The 24,448-nt window shown below is 42.1% G+C and overlaps 1 protein-coding gene across 4 annotated transcripts in view; it reads right to left on the bottom strand.

Annotated features, from left to right (window-relative positions):
* Positions 1–24,448, bottom strand: part of nphp4 (nephronophthisis 4) — a 166,763-nt gene that overhangs the window by 13,294 nt on the left and 129,021 nt on the right. For all 4 annotated transcript variants that reach the window (XR_005075959.1, XM_037103458.1, XM_037103459.1 and 1 more), the window contains 5 exons: positions 15,280–15,411; positions 12,499–12,692; positions 10,591–10,814; positions 4,987–5,176; positions 4,045–4,128 (listed from right to left, as the gene is read on the bottom strand). Coding sequence is in view for 3 of the 4 variants with exons in the window: in XM_037103458.1 (XP_036959353.1) it covers positions 4,045–4,128; positions 4,987–5,176; positions 10,591–10,814; positions 12,499–12,692; positions 15,280–15,411 (824 nt within the window). In the remaining variant the exon portion in view is untranslated. The remainder of the gene's footprint in view (positions 1–4,044; positions 4,129–4,986; positions 5,177–10,590; positions 10,815–12,498; positions 12,693–15,279; positions 15,412–24,448) is intronic.

Here is a 24,448-nt window from a genome sequence, read left to right as displayed (position 1 = left end):
TGAGGTGGAGTTCCTTGACTCTATTTAGTGAAACACAGAACTGACATTGCCATGTTTTTTGTTTCCTGAGGCAGCTCTAAACAACATATACAGCTTTTTCGTAAACAGCCTTTGACTAGTTTTATAATAATATTCACCAGAGAGCGAATGATGATGATGGAGCACACTGTACATTAGAATATAAAAAGTTGGCTTCAATCCGACTGCTGAAACCCCCACAGACCAGCTGAATGAGCTTTGAAGTTTGCTGCATTAAAACAGCCCTCAGGATCTGTGCAAATCAACACAAATGTGTTCGTACATATACAGTGCACTAATTACATATGGCTGCATATCATAGCTGATTTACACACATATGCTAGCATTTGTAAACATGTTGGAATTGCTAACCTTGTCACGTACCATCAAAGCCTACAACATCTTAAACTACTGTTTGCTGCCATGATTTATATGTTAAACTGATACTCAAAACTGGAGTCGGGTTTAGGGATTATAGACTGCATGTAACTGAACTGCATGATATGAGTTATAAAATAATGGTACTTCTGCCACTGTGCCAGAAAAAGGCCACAAAAAAAAAAAATCACAATAATACCAAAAGTATAAATTCCATTCCATTTTGAGAATTCCATTATCTGTCCAATCATGTCAACATCAAAAAACAAAATCTGTTCCGAATATCTTATTATTTTACAAATAAAAAATAGAAAAGTGTGGTGTGAAAAAGTATTAACCCCCTCTTTACTCTGACACCCTTAAATAAAATTGCCTTCAGAAGTCACCTAATTAGTAAATGGGGTCAACCTGTGTGTAATCTAATATCAGTATAAACACAGCTGTTCTGTGAAGGCCTCAGAGGTTTGCTAGAAAACATCAGTGAACAAACAGCATCATGAAGCCCAAGGAACACATCAGACAGGTCAGGGATAAAGTTGTAGAGAAGTTAAACGCGTGGTTAGGATATGAAAAAATATCCCAAGCTTTGAACACCTCATGGAACACTGTTCAATCCTTCACCTGAAAATGGAAAGAGTATGGTACAACTGCAGACCTACTAAGACATGACCATCCACCTAAACTGACAGGCTTGGCAAGGAGAGCAATGATCAGAGAAGCAGCCAAGAGGCCCATGGTAACTCTGGAGGAGCTGCAGAGATCCACAGCTCAGGTGGGAGAATCTGTCCACAGGACAACTGTTCGTCATGCACTCCACAAATCAGGTCTTTATGGAAGAGTGTAAGAGAGCTGTTGTTGAAACAAAGCCATGCAGTCTGTCACATGTCATGTGTGGGGCACAACAACCTGTGGAGGAAGGTGCTCTGGTCAGATGAGACCAAAATTGAAGTTTTTGGCCTAAATGCAAAACGCTATGTGTGGCAGAAAACTAACACTGCACATCACCCTGACCACACCATCGCCACCGTGAAACAGGGTGGTGGCAGCATCAAGCTGTGGGGATGCTTTTCTTCAGCAGGGACAGGGAAGCTGGTCTTAGATGATGGGAAGATGGATGGAGCCAAATACAGGACAATCGTGGAAGAAAACCTGTTAGTCTGCAAAAGACTTGAGACTGTGGCAGGTTCACCTTTCCAGCAGGACAACGAGCCTAAACATACAGCCAGGGCTACAATGGAAGGGTTTAGATCAAAGCATATTCATGTGTTAGAATGGCCCAGTCAAAGTCCAGACCTAAATCCACTTGAGAATCTCTGGCAAGACTTGAAAATTGCTGTTCACAGACGCTCTCCATCCGATCAGACTAAGCTTGAGCTATTTTGCAGGGAAGAATGGGCAAAAATTTCAGTCTCTATATGTGCATCGCCAGTAGAGACTTACCCCAAAAGACTTCTACAAAGTACTGACTCATGGGGGATGAATAATTTTGCACACCACACTTCACTATTTTTTATTTGTAAAAAAAAAAACCAAAAAAAAAAACATGTATCATTTTCTTTCCACTTCACAATTATGCACCACTTTGTGTTGCTCTATCACATAAATTCCCAATAAAATACATTTACATTTGTGGTCAAAATGTGACAAAATGTGGAAAAGTTCAAGGGGGGTGAAAACTTTTGCAAGCCATTGTACAAATAAAGGCAAGTGAACCCTAGTCCTCTCTAGCTTACATCTGAAAATGTGTTTTTCTGTGTTCGGTGTTGGACTGGCATGCAGAGAGCCCTGACCTCAACCCCATCCAACACTTTTGGGATGAACTGGAACACCAGCTGTGAGCCAGACCTTGTTGCCCGCATCGACCTCACTAATGCACTTGTAGCTGAATGGGAGCGAATCCCTGTAGCCAGGTTCCAAATTTGTTGGAGCCATCCCAGAGGATGGGACGCTGTTGAAGAGGCATACTAACAATGTTCGGGTGTCCACATATTACAAAGTGCTGAAGCCATTAATACAAGAAGACATAATGCAAGTAAATCTATGCAATATTATGACACAAGAAAAAAAAAAAAAAAAGAGTCCCTGCTAATGAAAAGGACCTGAATTATAGCAACAGTATAATTATGAGTAATGGACTATACTCTGAAGATAACTTTGCGCATTTTGGTCACTGATTCACAAACCCAGAGTTGATTCCTGCCAAAGAGCAGCTGTCCAAATCGTTGATGGGTCATATTTGTGGGCCCATGCTGACCTGCAGGAGTGGCCCATATCTGGCTCTGGTGATGTGTGCTGACTGACAGCAGTGCCAAAGCTGGCATCCTGACAGCTCTGCTGTTGGGGCTTGTCAGTTTTAGCGGGACACAGATTTGATCCAGACCTGACCTCTTTGACCTCTTGACAGGATTTTTGCTCAGAGCAGCAGTACTGACACTGACACACGCACATGCACGCACACACACACACGCACACACACACACACACACACACACACACACACACACACGCACACACACACACACACACACACACACATGCACACAGACAGACACGCACACTTGGCAGACTGGCAAATATTTCATCACCCTGTGCAATGGGAGAGCTTCGGGGTACTGTACTTTACAGGAACAACAGGATTATTGCGAGGCACCGCAGGTTAGTGCGCAGTGATGGATGTCTTTTTTTTTTTTTTTTTTATCAGCATAAATGTGCTAATAACATACGCCTAGATTTGAGGTCACGTCTGCAGAGAGAGACAGCAGAAACTTCAATTTGAATGGATTCATGAGGAACAGAAGTTAATTTTGGTGACAGCTGTAGCATACAGGGGCTGCAGAGCACATTACATCACATGGAGATATAGAGCGCATCATCTTATCTGAACTACATCCGAACAAGCACGCTCACATTGTCTCTCCTTCCTCTAAACTTCTTACATATTTAAACGCTTGAGTAAGTGCATAAAATTGGAAAATAGCTTAAGAATAATAATACATATGCATGGTTCATTTGAAGCAGATTAGCCAGACGTGTCAAGCTGTCCTCCAATCGGAGATAGTTTAACTCTCCACCCTGACATTTGCCAGTTGGAGAAGATAAACAATGTTCAGTAAGATAAAAGTGATTTCCAGCATATAATTTTGCCTGACAATCTTGTCTGGCTAGCGTAACTTTTTAAATAGTTGACACTTCAAAGCGTTTCTTTGTGTCTGAGCAGTGACTGTGTGGGAGAGGGGGGTAGGAAGGAGGCGGTGCACTGCCACTCTGCAGAGAGTTGTCTGGGAGTGCGTGTGTGTACACTGGATGTTGTTAGACTTAGGGATGTAACAGAAGGTTAACACAACTACATCCCAAATCAAAAGCTTCATACAATACATGAAATTTAGTTCTTATTGTCATCTACTCTTCTGAATCAAATATTCAATTTTTATACACTAAAGATGGTTAGAACGCGAAAAAATATACAATGTTAAAGCTCTTATCATGACCGAAAAACACTCTGTACATACACAGTTCATCTAACATCCATGGCTTACTATAATTCCAGCCTGGAGACAAACAACCGTGAGATTCAGAAACACTACAGAAGGAGATAACGATTGTCTAACACACAGAATCCACACAGAGTATAAGTAGAACACTGTGTACCTTGACAGTCTTGGCAGCAACAATGTTGGAAAGATTCTTCTTGGCCACCTGAGAACCTTTGCCTGTAGGCAGGAAGCTTGGTCCCTGTGAAGATTTGATTAGATACAGAATAGCTATCAACATTTGTCATTTAGCAAATAACAGCAAATGACTGCAAAGAAAATATTACATCTGCATATTGGGCAAGAAAACTGTTAATGATCACATGAAGCAGAATAGAACTGGAGGCAGTGTAAACCCCCCCATCTACAGGAGATAAGAGCACAGTTGGCCTCAATGGCATTTATTTTGAACTGTCTTTCCTGCATCCAATTAATTGTAAATCCAGAGTTTCCATTACACATCTATTGACATTTATATCAACTAAAAACTTAATAACTGCCATTCCTAAAATGTGGTTTCAAAGGCACTATATTGTAGAAATTTGAGGTGTTTGTGTCTGATTTATATAGCTGGTCTAGGTGCTGTATAAGTACCATGAAAGTATCAAAATGCTCAACAAAGAAATGCACGCAGCCAGTATTCAGACGCAGTGCCTTTAAATGAGCCGTCAGGACTTCTGCAAGGGTGTGATGTCAGAACTTTAAATCATCACCCTCAGTCATGCACTCAGCACAGCTGCAGTTGTAAAAAAGTGGCACGGCTGATGGTGAAACATAGTGGGTGGTGCTTGCTCAGACTTGTTTGAGTTGACCAATTGGAGAAGACCAGGCTTTTAAGGATGGTGGCCTTAAAGAGACAGGCATTAAAATGGGGCACTGAGGCAAAGGGTGAATAGAGGCGCTGCTGAGCACCAGAAAAATACTGTTTTAAAGTGTGTAAAAAAAAAATTTAGACACCCAAAACACAAGTGTGAACCTGAACATGAGCATCAAATGGGACCTTTAAAAGTGGATCGGTCCCGACAGGTCCATTAGTGTCAACCTCTGGTCTCCACTGTACCTGAGGGCTCATGGTGTGGTCGCAGAGAAAGCTCTGGTACTTCAGGGGAATATGGATGCTTTCCTTGGGTCTTAGGTAAACCCTGGGACCTGCAGTACCATCCTCCAAGTGGAACATGTTCTCCTCCAGCGGAGTCAGAGTTTTGGTTAGTGCTTTGAAGTAACCCCACTCGTCTGTGTTAGTGATGACACTGGATGGAAAGATTAAAGGACATGAGTTAGATGAAAGCAGGCTCCAGTATATCTTTAAGGGATCCATCCAGGATCAGAGTTAGACTTGTTACGTGATCAGGAGCACTGCACTGTTCATTATATCATACACCATGAAAAGATGGCACTGAGCGACAAACAGAATACTTACGTCTTTGCTATTCTTTGAGATTTAACAGATGTTTGGCTAAAAAAAAAAGACAGTGGTGGTACAGAGAAGTTCACTGAATCATTAAAGAAATCAGTTCAACCAAAATAAAATGAGACCAGAATATATAATCTTAGAAACTTGAATGTATTCATTAAATTTGATTGCAATCTTGATATTTGATTTTTTGGTATCTACAGGAAAGGGTTTTAAAGTTTACATAAAATAGAAATGGTTCATCAGCTGGAGAGCATGGATTGTTCAATAAAGAATATAGAATACAGCATACTCTTTAGTAATCTGCCCTGCAGTTGTATAGATATATTGGTGTTGAGGTTATATTGATGTTTTTGACAGAATAATCACTGACATCCCTTTACTAAAAGAAACTAAGTTAAAGGAGCATTCTTAAGATTTAGCATTGCACTTTCTTACAACTGGGACACTTGGGAGAGACCGTTTAAAAAAAAAATGGTTGAGATCGAATATCTACTTACTCTTAAGCTCCAAGGTCACTGAAGCCTACACTTACTATAACCCCATTGTTTTGTTAGGCCTGTCTGGCTCAAACTCCATGCCCCCAGTTTTTAACACTTTATAGATGTGTCGTTGGGGTTGGTTGTGGCAGCAAAAACAAGCATTTACACAACCAGCAATGATGGTTCTGGTCACATGGTGAGTCCAATATGAAAGTGAAACTCTCACCAAAATGCAACCTAGGCTTTTTTGTGAATGTATTCGAGTCACACCTTTGTGTAAAAGCATAATTACGATGAAAGAAGCCCTTTTAAGACCATATTTTCGTTTTCAGGTCAAACACATTTTCAGTGGAGTGCAGGGGCACCTTTACGCTAGCATCAAAATCGCTATTTTTAGAACACTAAGAAGATAAACCTTCTTTTTAGTAAACTCTGTGTACACAAACAATGTTCTCAATGCTCATTTTCGTGTATAGAAACCCTGGTGATACTACGAGCAAAGTTTCATGTTGTGCCGAGTCTTCTCAGTGTTTTAAAAATACATTTTTTAACACTATCGTAAAAGTGCCTCAGCACTCCATTGAAACTGAGCTTGACCCGAAAACAAAAATACGGTCAATCTTAAAAGTACCTCTTTTGTTGTAATTATGCTTTTACACAAAGGTTTGACTTATCTACATTCACACAAAAAAGGCCTAGGTTGCATTTTGGCGGGAGTTTCACTTTAACTCAGCTCTATTATTTTATCTCTAGCATGTCAAAAGAGAAATATCTTGCTTTGTAGCTGCTAAATGCTCTTCTAGATATGTTCCATGTGTTGCATATGAAACCCAAGGAATGTTGTCATTCTGTGTTGGTGGGCTGCGGACGTGTTTGTCTAATGACAGCCATCTGGTTGCAGATTATGAATGGATGTATTGTGTATGCTATGTGGTGTTGTGAGAGCTTACAATTAGAAACTCAATTAAGGAGTTCATCCTGGATGGGGTTGATGAAGCCTTTTTCCTGTGAATAAGTGTAATGAACTTTGGTTGACATATGGTCGACAGGCATAGAGAGTTATATATGTGTATCCTGAGGAGGGTGTAGAGATGATTAGAATGTTTTCTGGAGTGAGATCAGATATAATCTTATTATTATGTTATTATGTTATATGTTATTATAACAGCTGGGGAGAGACTGGCTCTCTTCAGTCATCACCTAGTCATCACCTATGGTGATTAGTGACTCTGCATGCAATAAATTTGAAAACAAATGTGTCAAACTTGCTGTTTTGACCAACTCATCTGCACTAGACAAGTGACTTTTTTTTCAGTTGCCATGACACCTGACTTTTCTATAAAAATACTGATTATAGCTGATACGATATTGGCTACTTTGGAGGAAACAGTATGTTTGAGGGAAGGAAAAAAGTCTCATCTTTGATGTGTGGACATGGGAAACCATGGTAAATGTGCCTTACATACTGGAGCGAATCTCTCCAAGGGATCCAGCAAAGCATCTAAAACAATGCAATTCCCTTTGGTACAAACAACAATATGGATCTCCCACTCTTATGAAGTGATTCTAGCAATGTTAAGTTCAATGTACAGCCAGCAATCGAAGTGAGCCAATTCCACGGTTGAGTAGTCAACACAAAAACACAATGCTTTCCATTTAATTACAAATGGCAGCCTTCACAAAAGTGTATAAAGGTCAGAGAAAGCCCCCCCTCTGAACCCCAACAAATGGATTTCCAGGGAGAAAGCAACAGGAACAGATAACACAGTCCAACAGGGGGAGGGCTCGTCTCCACTCTTTCCTCTTCCTTTGAATGCAGAAATTTCACACACAAATGCATAGAGGGAAGTGCTGCTTTAAACATCAAAGGTTCCAACCCATGGGCATGGAGCTGGGGATCTCTCTCAATAGGAGAGCGAGAGTTTATGAATTTTTCAAGGCCCCACCTCGCTAACATTAGGGCGAGATGCAACAGTCCATGCTATGAAACTTATTTGGAGATTCCCACCTGTGCACGTGGAATAAAACATTTCGCCTGTGGCCTATAATGACAACAGAGAGTCTGTGTGTGTGTGAGACAGTGATGCCTCAATAAAAAAAGCATGGGTTGATTCATTTTCTACAGAAAGAAAACAAAACAAGGTGGAGCCAAACAGACGCAGGGAGAGATAAAACCAGCAAAGTAACAAAATGAAGATGATTAAAAAGAACACTGAGAGGGAGAACTGAATGGATGCGGAGCTGAGAATAAGACAGATAATGAGAGGGAGAAATACTGAGAAAGAAAGCAGCAGCAGAGGAGTTTCAGGCTCCCAAAAATTCTCTGTCAGCCAGCAGTCATGGCTCTCAGCGAGCTCTGTAAGGCCAAGTGTAAAAAGGTAACCATGCAAAATGGATGGCAACAGGTAGCAAACACGTTCTCCACGTCAAGGGGAGCCTCTGGGCTCGAAAAACCCGCTGCAAACATCAAAGCTCCAGCTAGCCTAGCCTCTCTCTAAGCACGCTTCCTTCAAAGCCTGATGCTGGATCTTTAGGTTGAGACGGGTCACACTTTCTTTCTTTCCTGTTTGTTTCTGTAGAACAAAGAGCTAACCCCAAGGTCTTGCTTGTGTTCTCAAGAAAGCACCTTGTCAAATATTGGTTGAAATATTGACAAGGAAGGAAGGAACAGAAGAGTAGCCTCGACGCACTGACCAAGATATGGGTCATGCAGGATAACAGAGGTCCGGGAGGCAGTCTTGTTGTTTGGGTTCAAACTCGTCGCAGCTTGGTGTAAATATACATTTCGGGTTCCCTCATTAAACAAATGCAGCCCAGTCCTCAACAGCAAATAAGACTGCGACATCAACATATTGATTATCTGGATTTTACATCCAGGGACATCTTGGGGGTTTGGACAAAAATCTACTTTTTTTTCCTCTGAAACATTTCTATCTAATGCAAGCCAAGATTTTTAAGTGTGTTTTTGTGTCTATGAGTGCCTGTGCACTGGCATCCCACAGGCTTTTGTTTATATTGAAGCAAAACAAACACTACAATCCAACCTTGAAATGCATTAATGGGGTTATATAACTATGTTTATCAAACTTTAAGCTGCAGCACTTTCCAACAACTGCTTCTCATCATATAACGGCGGCTTGCAGTTCAGCTATGTGGACGAATATGTTTGAGTGTGACTATGGAAAGTCAACTATGCAGGTTGATAAATCAGAAATGCAGGATTCCTTCCCTAAACCAGAGTGCAGAGTTCAACAGGTGGAGTATCAAAGCCAGAAGTTTGCTATAATGTTAAAAAGTGATGTAAACTCAGAAAGCAGTCATCTTAAAAGGCCTACTTTATAATGGCTTGGTTGAATATTCTCCTCATCTCCTCTGAGGAGACAACAACACAAATTACAGTAAAGCAGATTATAAAAGCTGTTTTGGGCAGTGCTGTGCTCAGTGAACTGTCTCAACCTAACTAATTGACCTGAATTTGACTCTTAAAACCCACAGTGCTGCGGTAGAAACACATCAAACACAGAAGCATCCTCCCTAATTTACACATTTCTGGCTCTCGGTGGAGGTGGCAGACGGTTTGGTGTAAAGTGTCACGCTGCCTCATCAGGAATTAAATAAATAAACCAACGGGGCGCTAAGCCGACGAGAGGACAGATGCGGGGATTGATGACTCTCAATTAGACCTGGTAGGCTTTGGTGGCCGGGCTAATGCCATAATGATTCATCCGTGGCACACTTCAGCCTTTGTTGATCAACGTGATATGTGTTAATCCAAAGCTCAGGCATGAGCAGAATCCATAACAAAAGATTCAATGTGGGGGGATTAACGACGACGCTAACTGAAGGAAACAAACACGATATGAATACCAACGCGGGTGATCCAGGAAAACGTCACCTATAATGGCTGCTATGCGTAGATTAAAGGGGGTATTTAGCACCTCACCAGCATTATGGCCTGCATCCATGTCAAGGACAAATGATTGTGCTGCTGAAGGAGCCGGAATCTTCTTTGTTTACAGGCATACAGTATGTGTGTGACCAATAGAGCGAAAGCGGCTGTTTTTTGTTCCGAACAACTAAGAATTGATCGTATTTGTTCATTAATAAGAGCACACACGTCTCAAAACCGTGAGGAAAATTCAAAATGCGTGAGGCACACAAAGCGTGCCGTCTCAAATTAGAACATTCAAAGAATAAATAATGCACCCACCACGTGTAATGAAGATGTGTCAAAACAGTAAATAAACCCGTTCCAAACCCCTAAAACAGGCATACATGCAAACACACACGTTAATACACACCTACACACACATGCATCATATCAAAACAGTGAGCAAGCTGTGAATCAGACTCCCACAACCTGAATAAAACTCAGCCACACAAGCAGACATCATGAATTCATCTTGACATTCTAGTGTTGGTTGATTATACTCATCTTTTATATTTATTCATACTTATAGATTAACTTTTGTTTTAGATGCTGTACCATCACACGAGAGGTGCTCCATAATTAACTTTCCATGAAATGTCTCTACCCAGATCCTATCAGAACCTGTTTAATGTTCATGGTTTCATACAACAAAATATAAATTACCTGACATGTGACAACCCGCTCTTCCTCCCAACCTAATCAAAAAGTCTTGTTTTTAAGATTAACACAGCTGTAGTTTTTCTCCCATTGAAAAACTATCATAGCAAACAAACAGTTGAGGGTCGGGTGCCAGCTTGACACCGCCACGCTGTCAGCTCAATGTTTGCAGAGTCTTACCTGAGCTCAGGGTCGTCGCTGTGAATAGTGACCGTCTGAGGTACATTGAAGGGATTTTTAAGGACAAACTCCATGTACTCAGCAGAGCCCAGGCTGGCGTAGAGCAGGTGCTGGGTGGTGATGGCCTGGCTCAGCATGTTGGCAATGCCCTCCGCTTTATTGCGCTCTTCAGTGGGTTTGATTGGATAAAGTTCTTTGGCCAACCGGGCTTCCTTATTCCGATCCTAACACACGAGAAGATTGGCAAATAATGACCAGGACGTTCCAGTGTAAGACCAAGCAATACAATATCATTTTATTCTGTAAAACAGGTCGAATTATTACCCGTCCACTATCCTTTAAACCTTCAAATAAAGTGGTTTGGATAATCTGGCTAGCTAGCTGGTTGACTGATTAGCTAGTATGCTGATTAGCTAGTTGGCTAGTTTAAAACCTTCAGACATCTTTGTAGCTATCATAGTTTGAGTTTTTGGGTTTAGTTATTTCCTGTTACATTTTGGAGTTCTCTGCACATATGCCATGTTTTGCTTTTCACTTCCTCACTTTGTCCTTTTCTTGCCCTTTTCCCTCTGTTCACCTGTGTTCCATTTGTCTCCTGTATTCATGCCTGTTTTCAAATACTAAACAAAGCAAAATTACAAAAACTAAACTAAAACTAAATAAAGTTCACACCAAAGAAGAACTACACTTCCTTGGTTTGAACTTCATTTAGTTTTTTTTTTAGTTTTTGTAATTTTGTCTTTTATTTGACCCCACCGGCTATCTCTGTTTTTGTCCCTTTTGGTTTCAGCTTTTTGTTGACTGCCTTTTGTATTTGCATTTTTGGCTTTTTGGACCTCAGATTTGGAGCATTAGCTTATTAAATCTTGCTTTTGTTCTTCACCCTGCCTGCCCCCTGACTGTCTTGCGTTTGGTTCCTCACTATTTTTGTTACACATACACACTACAACAGTAGCCGTGATCTCAATTCTCAGCAACGACTTTGGTGAGAACTAAAATATCACAACTGGTAGAAATAATGCTCCAAGGTAAGAAAATAAAATCAACAGTTCAGTGACAATCTTGAGGCATACAATAACGGATGGCTACGTTCTGATTATGATGTTACAGTTGAAACATGCGGCAGGCTTTATGTTACACAGCTTCAAGCACAAGTTATATCAGGATGTAATGACCTTTTCAAAACCTTTAAGCCCTTGAAATATTAAGTGCAGGTATTTAGAAAAGGAATCAATATTATATACAGTGTTTGATGTATGATAGCTACAAAACTTTGTAGCTATCATAGTTTGGGCATATCCATGTTTATATTCAAACATTTTAACTATTGCAAAAGGTACATTGAATTGTACAGTAGCTACATGTCTTGAAGTTAAAAAAGAAACAGTGATTTGAAACTGAAATTGAGTTTCAAAATCAAATGAAGCAATGTGTGTGAGAAAATAGAATATTGAGCTTTTCACCAGGTCTGTCGCACTGAAATTACACCTAACAGTCCTCACTAGCTGCCCTAATGTTGGCAGTTAACTACAACAAAGGTCTTACCAGAGGAAATGTAATGTGTAAAATGTCTCAGACAGACACAGTCAAAATCACATTTAGCATGTGCGCCCATGGGTGAAAGTACAAGATGTGCCTTCGGGTGGAAGAACAATTAACACCTTCTTTGTACAGTCACTAAAACGCAGAGGGTAGGAGGGCACAACGGCGCGAGAATTGTAACACCGGGCCGGGCCGTCTGGGAGATGCTTCTCGCCTCTACAAGAGCCCCTTCATGACTTGTTTCTGAGCCAGAATGGAAGCTGCTCTGTCTTCGTTGTTAGATCTAGATTTAAGCAAGTAGTGTAGCTTTACAGACATGCAGCTATTCCTGTCCCCCCATTAGCTTAGTGCAAAGTTTGACCTCACCGTGACCTTAGATGCTTTGGCATCTTCCTTGCCCTCCCGCTGCCGTACGGCGGCCATGCAGTTGAGCTTGTGGCGCTCATCGTCGGGCCCGTTTAGGCTGTGCTCTCCAGGCACGACGGTGTCAGCTCTGATCCCACGTCTGAATGACGGCACGCGATCTATTTCCAGTCTGTGTGCCTGTGCAGTGTTAGCGGCTGCGAAAGAGAGACAGGCCACAATCATGAATGTATTTACAGAACAGAGTGGAATCTAATCTCATCTCATTTTGACCATATGCTCTAAAACCCTCCAAATGTCCAAGGGAGGGAGTTGTGACAGATTAAGGTATTGTTGGAGCACCAGAAACAACAGCTTGTATGCAGACAGCAGTCAAACAACTGGCGCTGCTACAACTGGGCCAAAGCCCTGCTGCTGGGAAAACACACTTTCACTCTCCTCCTAAATTATTTTTCACCTCAATGACTTTGTATCCACTGCAAGCACCAAAATATCCAATTAAAATACCTGATTCATCCTCTAGTCACCAAACAATTCATCCTCATTTGGGCTGGATCATGCAAATTAACCATGTTCTTCAAAAGCTCTGACAGGAAAATGTGCCTAATCCTACACACTGAACAACGCTGAGATGTTAACAGACTTCAAACTCAGGTATTTTTTTTTTTCACATCTTAAAACAGATTTATTCATCCCTCATTGAATGTGCAGCCGCGTCATGAAGTAGGTTTTGCAGCCTGCACGAAGGTGAACCTGAACTGACTGAAAGTGGCAACAATCTGAGAAAAACAGGCAGGCAGCTCAGAGAGAAAAAGTGAGCAGTATGTCAGTCAGCTGAGCAGTTGATGAACAAAGAGATGATTAGATAGACAAAAAAGAGATGATGACAAAGGAAAAGAAACATGAGGCTTCAAATTTAAGCTTCTCAAGGATATTACTCAGATTAAAGGAGGCCAAAGAATGTAATTTAGCAAATTACAGGCATTATGATTTATTTATTTTTTTACCAACCTAATATATCTCATATTTATGTCAGGATGCGGAACCTCAATACTTCAGTTTCTTTTGATAAGAAAAAAAAAAAAGTTGTAGAAAAGTAAGGTATGTTGTAAATTGTAAAAGTTGACATTGAAGAAAGTCAGGAAACAAATTTAAAAAATGATACGCAGCCTTTCTCATAACCAATTTCAGGAAAACGTGCAAATAAGAAAATGTTTTATACTATTTTGCCAATTGACAAATTATATTGAGAGAAGCAATAGAAGTATATAAAACAAAAAAAATAGATAATAATAAATAACAATTAAGAAATTGTCTACTTATGTGTTTCCATTGCCATTAATTTGCCTATTTGGTGTCATATTAATGCCAGACGTGTGGTCACACTGGCCGAGGTGTTGATTGTGTTCTGTCAATTTACACGAGTTGTCTTTAGCTGCAGTGAGTGGAGCCTTCTCAGCCGACATAATGAACTGATGAAAGCAACATGGACCGATGCCATCTAACCAGCGGATTAACCAGCCAATCAGCAAACAGCCCATTGACTTTAACTAACTGTAACACACAGGAAATATCTAAACAAGATGATCTTTGTTCAATTTGTGGACCTATCTTTTGAGCTTGCACATCACTTCTTGTCCGTTCTCTTCTCCCTCTGTTTTCCTCTCGCTGTGTCATTCTTTATCCTCAGAAATTTCCCACATCGCCTTATCACAGAAGCATTCGGTCGACTGCCAGTCACCACACCAGATAGTGTCTGGCTACGCTGCTTGCTTCAGAACCACAGGCAGACAGGAGTGGGATAGGACTGTGACTGAGTGTGCGGTCACAACGCAGCCTCAGTGAGGCTTCCTGTTGCCACTGGACTCCAGTAAGACCAATTAGGCACTTTGTATGTGTGAAATCGCAAGGGAGATAGGAGTGGAGAGAGGAGAAGGTTCAGTGTGTAAGAGAGGAAAGAGTAGTGGGGAGATGGTGGTGGTGGTGCGGGGGAGGGTGAGGTAGGTAACAAAGCAAACAGTGAACAAATTGTTTACACAGTAACGGCAGGGGTAAATAGTGTAGGGAATATATTTGGATTGAACACATCTATGCATCTGTAAACATGTTTCGTACACTAAATGCTTCTGCTTACATGTTTCTTTGTTTCCAGTGTGTTAGTTAGTATGTTTCACAGCATCTCCTCAGAGTGGGCTATCATCCCAGACCTGCCAGACTTACTTTATGTCATTATAAGCAATTATCTGCTTGTTTTCAACTCTTTCCAATGCGATGCCTCTTACTGCGTATATGTATGCGTGCGTGTTTAAGTCATAATCCACATTTTGAGAACGAAATTTGAAATACACACCAGTTGACTGGCGACGGCTTCTCTAATTGAGGAAAGAATTGGTTTCCCCAGTGTGTGTGTTCCTCTGCTTGGACTGCACACACACACACACACGCACACACACAAAACACAAACAGGATTGTGGCTAGCCACCAGAGATGCTTCTGCAAGCTCAATTAGGCTGAAAATTGAGTGGTTCAGTGGTGCAGCCAACAGACAGAATGTGAAATGGATCTGGTTGAGCTGATCAAGGCAGGAGCATGGTCACCGCCCAAATAAAGGACGCTCATTACTCCGCGGTGTAGAATACACACACATGCATGTGTTTAGACGTCGATGAAAGGACAGTGGCGAAAAACAATGAGCTCCAGGGTTCGTGAGAGGAGTGAGGTCAAATGATGCATGGGTACATCAGCACAGACAGGATTCAGTGGGCTGTGGATTTAAGAGCTTGCCATTGAGTTGGAGGATGTTCCTGGAGGTCAGGCTTCCTCCTCTGAAGCCGCCCGTTACTTCGCGAGGTGTGATGATGTGAGAATGAGACTGCATGGCTTCTGCTGCCCGCCTGCTCTGATCTGCAGGGCACCCTGTAGAGGAGAAAAACAGGTTTTAGTTTGACATGTCATGTCTCATTATATTGACATGTTAAGCAACCAACAGAACCTTCTTTTAAGTCAGTCATAAACTCAAACTCACACATTCAGGCTGCAGATTCTCCACAAGAGGGAGTTGTTTAGTCATTATCAGTAGTTTTAAAGAAAGTAAAAAAAAAAACGTTTTCTTAAAATTCTGTCCCCTTTTCTATATTTGCACCAAAAGTTAATGGGGTTTATTCTGGTTGTTATCCTCCATCCAAGTCTTGTTGAAATCCATTCTGTAGTTTTGAGTAACCCTACTGACAAACAAACACACAAACAAAACCAGCCAACCAACACAACCGAGCAGACACAAGCAAAAACATTACCTCCTGAGCAGAGGTTATAATAGAAATACAATTCGATAGGTTGCTGTCGGCATTGAAAGATGTGTTTTTCAGTTCCATTATTTATCATATAAGAACCAAGCGTGCAATTACGCTTTGTGAATTTTTCAGACAAGCAATCATTAAGTTCCCAATTTACTGAACAAAAACGTCCCATGGAGTAAATAACTCAACTATTACGCCAACTACAGATTTAGAAATCACTGAGATAACAGACCACGTTACACTTCAGAGATTTCAAACCACAGACAAAGCTTTGCCAAGCTATGTTTTTACAAAGAACATGGATAACCTGCATTTATTTTCCTTGTTGTCAGGTAGAGCAGGAATGAAACTTTAGATTGTTTGTTTCGAACCTGTGAATAGCAGCAGTGGCTAATGAGCAAGACAACTAAGTGAATGAACGGGCAGCCCAACAGACGTGTACACTGAATGTTGGCCTTGCTTGTTCTTGGATCACACATTACGTCTGAGGCTATTTATGTATCACTACCGCGATCATAACTAATGGAACTCCTGATTTGATTCATTCTATTTAAAGACCAAATGTGTGTAACTCCAGCAGTGGCTTGAGACTCGGCTGCTTGCCACCTCTTGAAGTAACGAGCCAAACTGACATCTAAAGCCAGATCGGGCTAGTTTGCCAAAATAAATTAAAAATGAAATTAACAGTCACAGGCCAAAGTTCTCTTTGAAGTCACATGTGAAACAATAACATTTTCATTGTAGACGGCGCCAAAGTGAATGCATTCCAGGTTAAACCATGGCTTAGAACACTCAAGGCAGGATCAATGCATGAAGACAAGCCTACAGAAGTTAATTAGTGGCCTGAAATAGCCAGAAAGACCTGGACACCGAAAGCTTGCAAACGTGATGAGTGTCACACTGATTGATGGCTCGTGTTTGAACTCTGTCCAGATTGGCTGACTGCTGGTTGTCAGAGATGCAGCTCAACGCCAATTTTTCCAGAGGTAGGGGGGTGACCACGTCTTTACAAATCTTTTTTTTAATGAACGATTGGATTTCAGAATGGGCCCAGGCACCCTATGTCATTGCAGAGGCTTTATGTCATTGTTTGGCTAAGCTGACAATTTTAGGTCAGCCTGCCTCCAGTGGCCAAACTTATTTGTCTCCCTTTCTGTTCTTAAATGGTGAAACCAACACATTCCTCCCTCTTTTAAAAGGCAAGTGGATAAGTAAGCACTCCAGGGTGCACTTGTACAAAGACAGTGAGTGATGGCTGATATTAAGTTTCCTTTAACATTAACTGATCCTGTGCAGAGCCCCAACAGTACAGTCGCGGTGGGAAAGGCTTGCTTATGCGTCTGAACAGTGCTCTGTACATGAAATGCCTGCTAATGGAGGTGTGACAGATAATTGCTCACAGAGTCACAACCAAAACAGCACCCTGCAACCACCTTCCTTCCTCACAATCTGAAAATACCACAGGTCAAAAGACTTGTCGTGTGCAATTTACAGGTAAGCCGAGGCCAACACTTGGAATGCGTTAGATGCAATTTACATCAGTTTGCTGAAGAAGTAATTAAAACTAAAGTTTACGGCTCTTTAAATTACAGTGCACTTTGACACAATGCTCCCATTACTCCCATCGGTGTCGAGGCTTTGGAACATCACAACATACCCAAATGAGGGGCTTAATTGTAGCGTAAGATGGTTTAGCCTTTCCTGAGAGACTCTGAGACACCTAAACCCGGAATGCTTTCATTTGAAATATGGTGAGTGCAGCAATTAAGTGGCTTTGCCGCCCAGAACTGACACCTCGGTGAGCTTGTCGGAGTTTTAGAAGGGGAGGCGAAAGTACCCTCCAAATCTTTTAGAGGCAGAGTCCTTCATCAACAAACTGATAATGGGCGGCAGCTAAATGAGTAATGGGGAGCTGATGCTGCCATGCAAACAGACACAGACAGCGCAGCCCTGCAGATTAATGGGTGAGGTGTCTGCCGTCCCAATGCATTCCCCTCATCATCCATCACCCTTCCCTGGCCACACGACTCGGCCGGTATTTGTTTGAATTATATTTCCCAAGTATAACTGTGAAGACATTACTTCTGCCGTCGCATAAACATCTCTAATCAATAACCGAGCCATAGAGATCTCATTCCCGGTGCCTAATTATGGCCCTTTGAGCCAGCTTTCTTTGTGCTTTGGTGATAAATAGAATTGTAAAATAAGCCTGCGAGGATGTGATAAGATGAACACCCGGGGCCGCCTGCCCACAATAAAACACATGGGCCGATGATGAACCCAATTGTGACCCTCTGATTTAATCAGTCAATCATTTTAATTAATCGGCTATCACCACAGCCATCATTAGGCTCATCAGATAATACCTACTTCAGCGCTAATCCAGGTTGACGTGGATGCCTTTACTCCCGGTCACATTATCGGTCCCTAACTGCTGAATCACACTGGCAGACTGTTGAGACAGAGCTGATGATCCTCATCACTGAAATGAAAGCTAATACTCTGGGTTTGTGTTGCAGAGAGAAAACCCAGTGTGCCGTTTGCCGCTGTGTTGTCTGTGTGGAGCGGAGTAATTGTGAACAAAGTGCCAGGGGGCTGAACTCTATCAAATTTATTGACTACCTCTCTCTGTTGCATGACAATAACACTGCTCGGCACTACCCCACCTGCCCTCCCTCTTTGCTCTGTTGGCAGTTCTTGAGGTTAAGGCCACAACAAACCGCTGATTTACTGGCCCTCGGAACAAATGGGAGCAAGCACCGAGGGGGTTTCAAAGTAGTCTGCAATATTCGATTTCTTCTGGCTCCTCGTTCCAGGCTACTGACCTTTCAGAATAAGCAGATTCCCTCTCACCTCAGGGCTAAAAGCAAGGTTGATAAAGTTGGGGCCCGTTGGCGCTGACAGCATGAGCTTTTAATGAGTGAGACATACTGCATGTGCGCCCCTTAGGGAAGCCACCTCGCCAAACTAATTGTTAGGTAAATTTCAGTGATATTTTGTTCCACCAGTGGCAGCTCTAGGCGGGGACTCTCTCCACCCTCTCTTGCTGCAAAAGTCCGTCTCTCCAGGGCTTATCAGGCTGCTGCAGATGAGGAGCACTGTGAGGTCTGGAGAAGGTTCTAATCTGTCTTCTCTACTGTGCTGAAGCAGATACATGCAGAGAGAGAGACAGAGAGTCAGAGAGTGTAAGAGAGAGAAAGAGAGTGAGAGAGAGAGAGAGTAAGAGAGAGAGAGTATTTGTACGAACAGTGCCAAAAAAAAAAAAAAAACAGCGAGAGAAAGTGAGAGTTAAGAGAGAAATGATACAGACACAACTCAGTCAGCAAAATGGTTTGATATCAATGGCTTTCCCTTCTGTCACATATGGGCCTTTTTACTGTTGGCAGATTTCAGCAGCATGTTTCCAGACTGGATATTAAAAGCGCACACTGTCTTAAGTTTTGGCAGCGCAGCTAATATTACCTTTTTATGAAGCTCAATTCAATGGTATGTGTAAGCAGCTGTAGCCTTTACTCAAATATACCAGGCAGGATCCTGTCGCGGATATTCAATTTGAAATTATTATCAGCTAAAAAAATATATATATTTTTAAAAGCACAGATTTCTTGCATTCAGTCTTCCCTAATCAATACTCTCACATGTTTATGACCCTGTGCCGAGTAAAATCGTAGTGATGAACCCACAGAGATTTATCATTGAACTCTGAAGTTCCCTTCATGTTTATGGCAAAATTTAAAAGTGTTTCTGTCTGTTGTTTTGGTTTTCAGGCCAGCAACTTCGGCTCTTAACAGCCTTGTTCCCAGCCAGAGCACAACAATTTTTTCCAGTGACAAACATCTGATAAACTTGGGGTATCATACAGAAAACAATCGTCTTGGGCAGCGCCAGGCTCAGGATGCAGTAATGGAGCCCTTGCAAAATAGCATTGGAGGGTACTTGTTTTGGTGGATTATTCGCTCGCTGGGAGGCGAGACCTGGTATTAAAATTCACAGAATCACAGCAAAAGAATCAAGCAGTCCTGCCTGATTGCTTGAGGCAGATCGATGTCAAGACTTGGATTTTCAGCCTGGTTGTTGTTGTTGTCATTCCTTCACATAATGACAGGGACTGGAATGACAGTGGTGACACCCAAACGGCAGATATAGAGGGGATTGCTTACTGAAATATTCAGCCAATGATAGGCTTATACCAACAGCGCACATCCTGTGAGTCAGACTAGTATACGTACCCCTCTGTTAAGTGGTTTCAGGCACAAATCAATGAAAATTGGTCTCCTTTCCTTGCTGCTTCGTTCTTTACTTTTTGTTTCATCCATTCTTTATTTTCTGTCTGTCATCTATCTGTGTTGTGTTTGCTTGCCGGTTTGTTTTTGAGAGACACAATACATTAATCACTGCAAACAGACCATCAATTAGACCACCGTACAAGTCTTTGGAAATGCTCTCAGCTTTACATCATAATGACATCAGGGATTAAAAAAGATCATTCAGTGTTTTCTATGTTCTATCTTTGGAAGGAAGTAGCTCATACATGCTGATGATTCTGCTTTGACTCAGCAGATTCTGGCCCACGTAATTATTTGAACAGGTGCTACAAAATATTTGTACCGGCTTCCAAATGTTAAGTTCTTGAGCACAGTTTTCAATTGTGTTACAGCTAAACATCTCCCTTCCCCTGCCTCCGTCTTCATTTTCCTCTCAGAGTTCATGTGGATTTAGCAGATGAAATCAATAAAGCATTGTAGCCTTCCTCTGGATTCACCAGTTGATCAGTTTCATGGGACGAGCAGGTGGTCGTCATGGCTTATACACTCCTCATCTGCTCCCACAGTTCACTGTGTGGGAGCAATGTGTTCCTTCCTAAAGACGTCATACTGCAAAACCAGCCCCCCCGCCCAACAATTTCACAACTCTCTATTATTCTGATTAAGCCACTTCCTTTAGTCCTTTATGATGCTATTAATAAAAGCGGCTTTACAGAATGATTGAATAGGCCTGACAGCGTATATCATTACCATTTAATTAATTACTTGTCAATCCCACCTTGTGATGATTAAAAAGGATATCATTCGGTGTTTCACTCTTTTTTCATTTGGAAGAGACAGTCTGCCACTCACTTTTCCCAATAAAGCCTAATTCTGATGAATTCCCCATGGGGCGAAGTAAAGACATGATTAATAGCATGCATGACTAAAATTGAAAAAAAAAAAAAAAAAGAAAAGAAAAGAAAGGGAGAGAGCAGTATGCAGTCAGGACTGCATCGCTCCTGAATTATAAAGGCAAAATAGTGGGAGTCGATTATAAATACAAACTATCATACAAACAATATAAATGATCCATCCATCCATCCATCATCTGTACACATTATATGTACGCCGCTTAATCCTCTGCAGGGTCGCGGGGGGGCTGGAGCCTATCCCAGCTGACTTAGGGCGAAGGCAGGGGACACCCTGGACAGGTCGCCAGTCTATCGCAGGGCTACACATAGAGACGAACAACCACACTCTCATTCACACCTACGGACAATTTAGAATAATCAATTAACCTCAGTATGTTTTTGGACTGTGGGAGGAAGCTGGAGTACCCGGTGAAAACCCACGCTTGCACAGGGAGAACATACAAACTCCACACAGAAAGAACCGGGACGCGAACCGGCGATATATCCATCCTCGCTGTGACATAAAGTCTTCCTCTGTTGCTATTAAGTTACTTTCACTAAAACTCAACATTTCCTCTCGATGTTTCAAATTAAAAGCCCAGCAGGTACGGGTGTCACTGGAAGGCTTTGAATGTGAAAACATCCGTGCAGTGAAGCGCTATTGACAGCCACTTAACAGCGAGACTAGAATTACTGCCTCATGATTGTGCACCTCTGCGCACCTGTCAAGTTGCTGTTCCCGAGCTTTGAATAATGACAGAGTGATTTAGCAAAGTATTATGATGTCGCGGTGCATTCAACCCCAGACCCTTTTGGATATCAAATGTCATAACTTCATCATTTTATCCTTTCAGACATTTGTGCTGAATGTAATTGGAATTATCATATGAATGCTTGAGTTATTGAGGTCACGGTGACCTTTACTTCTGACCATTGTCCACCAAATTCTAATCAGTTCGAGTCATGTGGGCAACACATTTGAAGAAATACCCCCAGGGTGTGCTGGAGAGATCATGCTCAGAAGAATGGAACAGACAGACAAACCTAAAGCAAGGCAGGCAAATTGAAAACAACATTGCTGGAAGTGTACTCAGTATTCCATGACTCTGTTGTACTAATAGAACCAGTGTGGTGGATATGTTGAGTATACTTGTTACTATCATATAATAGAAACAGAGGAAAAGTTAAAGAAAAGTCTCTTGGATTATAACGTTTTAAAGCAAGCCAGCAGTTGAGTTAATTCAGTGCTCTGGTGGTCACTTCTTTACATTATCATAATGTACAATAATGTATGGTGAAAAATTCAATCAGCACATCAGTCTATATTGACAAGACCCTCAGGACAAAAACACATTTCAACCTCCCTGAGAAAAAAAGCAAACATTTGCTGCTCCTCCTGTCACACACTTTTTCTTCTGTCTCACACTCTGCGTCATCGACCCTTTTCGAGCAACCTTCCATCACCTACCGAGCTGAAATCCCGGAGGCTGTACCTGCACCGTCTCGACACACACATACAGCCTTTCCTCTCAGCTTGGCCAGCGTGCGTTTTGAGTCCACCCAGTGGGGATTTAGGAGTAGTAGGGAATCCATCGCGAAGCTAACTAATCCTTCTATCGAACTTTAAAAATTCACAGAAATGGAGTTACAAGCTTCTCACATGATGTAGATGATACACTCTACCTGTCCGCCTCTCGTTTCTGCCCACCCCGTCTCATCACACAACCTGTCCACGCTCTGCTACACCTGCATATCTATACGTCCGCGTGTGCATGAGCGCGTGGCTTTCTTGGCGCGTGTGAGTGATCTGATATGCACGCATGCTTGTATGTGTGCCTCCTGTGAGATCTCTGTCAAAGTCTTCATACAGCAAGTCCATCTGTCATGCCGCCGGTGACTCCTGATCCCCTCCTCCCAGTGAACATTAATGACCGAGCTTCACATCCTCTACCACCCACCAAATGAGAGTGCTGATTTATTACAGCTTGATGACAGACACCGAGAAGGGGAGAGACGAGCAGGGGGATGTAGCAGCGGTGAGAGACGAAAACAAATAGCCAGATAGAGGGTGTGAGAGGAAGGTAAGAGGTAAATGGATGAAAAGGAGAAAACAGGAAGACAGTGATAAAGAGCGAAGAGAGAAGCATGAAAGGCAGCGATAGATGGAGACAAAAACAAAGAAAAGTGCTTGCAAGTCCGCCCTCCCCAAATTGATTCTGACTGTCGGCCAGGGCGCCTGATGGATATCTGAGCCTTGATTGGAATTTACATGCCAGACACAACCCTCCTCCTTCCACCCCCCAGCACGCCCAATAACCCACTGTGCTCTCAACCTGCTTTGAGTGATAAGTGCTGGCATATTCAGCCCCAACAATGGTGCTCCGCAGACTTTCTTAGGCCCCCAGAATGATGCATTGTTTATGAGCGGGAGAATCGTTTCAGCAGCTGATTAATGGCGAGCAAAGCTATCGTCAGCTGCCATCGCGCTGCGGGGGCACGCCGGGCCCAAATTGGATGAGTGCAACAGGGAAGAGGAAAGGTGCTCAGTTGCTAGACGGAGTGGAACTATCACATCAAGATATTTCGCTTTGGCACAGTGTTTACTTTGCGAGCCAGCACACCTCCAGAAAATGGGAACTTTCAACAGCAGCAGCCCTGGGGAATCACTGTCATTTCCCAACTCGACACATCAATAAAAGTAAACAGACAACATTACTTCATAATCTGAGGCTCCGGAATATGACCTGAATATAAAACACTGTTGTAAATATTTCAGAGGTAGAAGGAGGTTTGGGTGATATTGAAAGTGTTTTTTTTTTTGTTTTTTTTTTTTTTCTGAAGGCTCAGAGAAATACGAGCTCCTCTTCTCAGGGCCTTCTTCACATTTACCTTCATGTTATGGTAACGCAACTACTCAGCCATTTGCAGCAGCCCTCTCATCCCATGCATCCTCTCACTCGCTACCCTCTTCTATGTCCTAATGGGGGCAATGCAAGTTTAAGACTACGATCCATACAACATCTTATCTTCATTAATCAGGCTTAAGTGCTGGATCAAGACATACAGGCTCTAACATACTACATATCCATTAACCATATGACTCGTACAACCAGAAAGAAGGAAATAAAGTTAATTAATAATTTCTTCAGAAGAGCCAAGGGAGGACGTTGTGCATGGAAGTAATCTTATTCTTTGAGTCCAGGGGCTCTTAAAGTGTGGCACACGGGTCAATGGCAGCCCTCAGTAATACTACGTATCGTTAAATGCATACATTAAATCATATTCATTACATTTCAAAACTTTTACTTTCAATAGCCTTGATATGATACACTATTTGGCCACTGCATCAAACTGCACCCCCCCCAACAAGCATTTATGAAGTTAGGCGGGATAACGTGTAGAAGGCTAGAGGTTGCATGGCAACTGGCGGCGCCTTGTGAGAGTCATCAGCAATGTTCAGTCATCAATGTCAGTTCTGTATTTTGGGATCAGCTCTCGC

This window comes from Acanthopagrus latus, chromosome 7 (assembly GCF_904848185.1).
Source record: "Acanthopagrus latus isolate v.2019 chromosome 7, fAcaLat1.1, whole genome shotgun sequence".
Classification (NCBI taxonomy): domain Eukaryota; kingdom Metazoa; phylum Chordata; class Actinopteri; order Spariformes; family Sparidae; genus Acanthopagrus; species Acanthopagrus latus.
The sequence above is the reverse complement of the archived record's forward strand: the minus strand, read 5'-3'. Positions and strand labels throughout refer to the sequence as shown.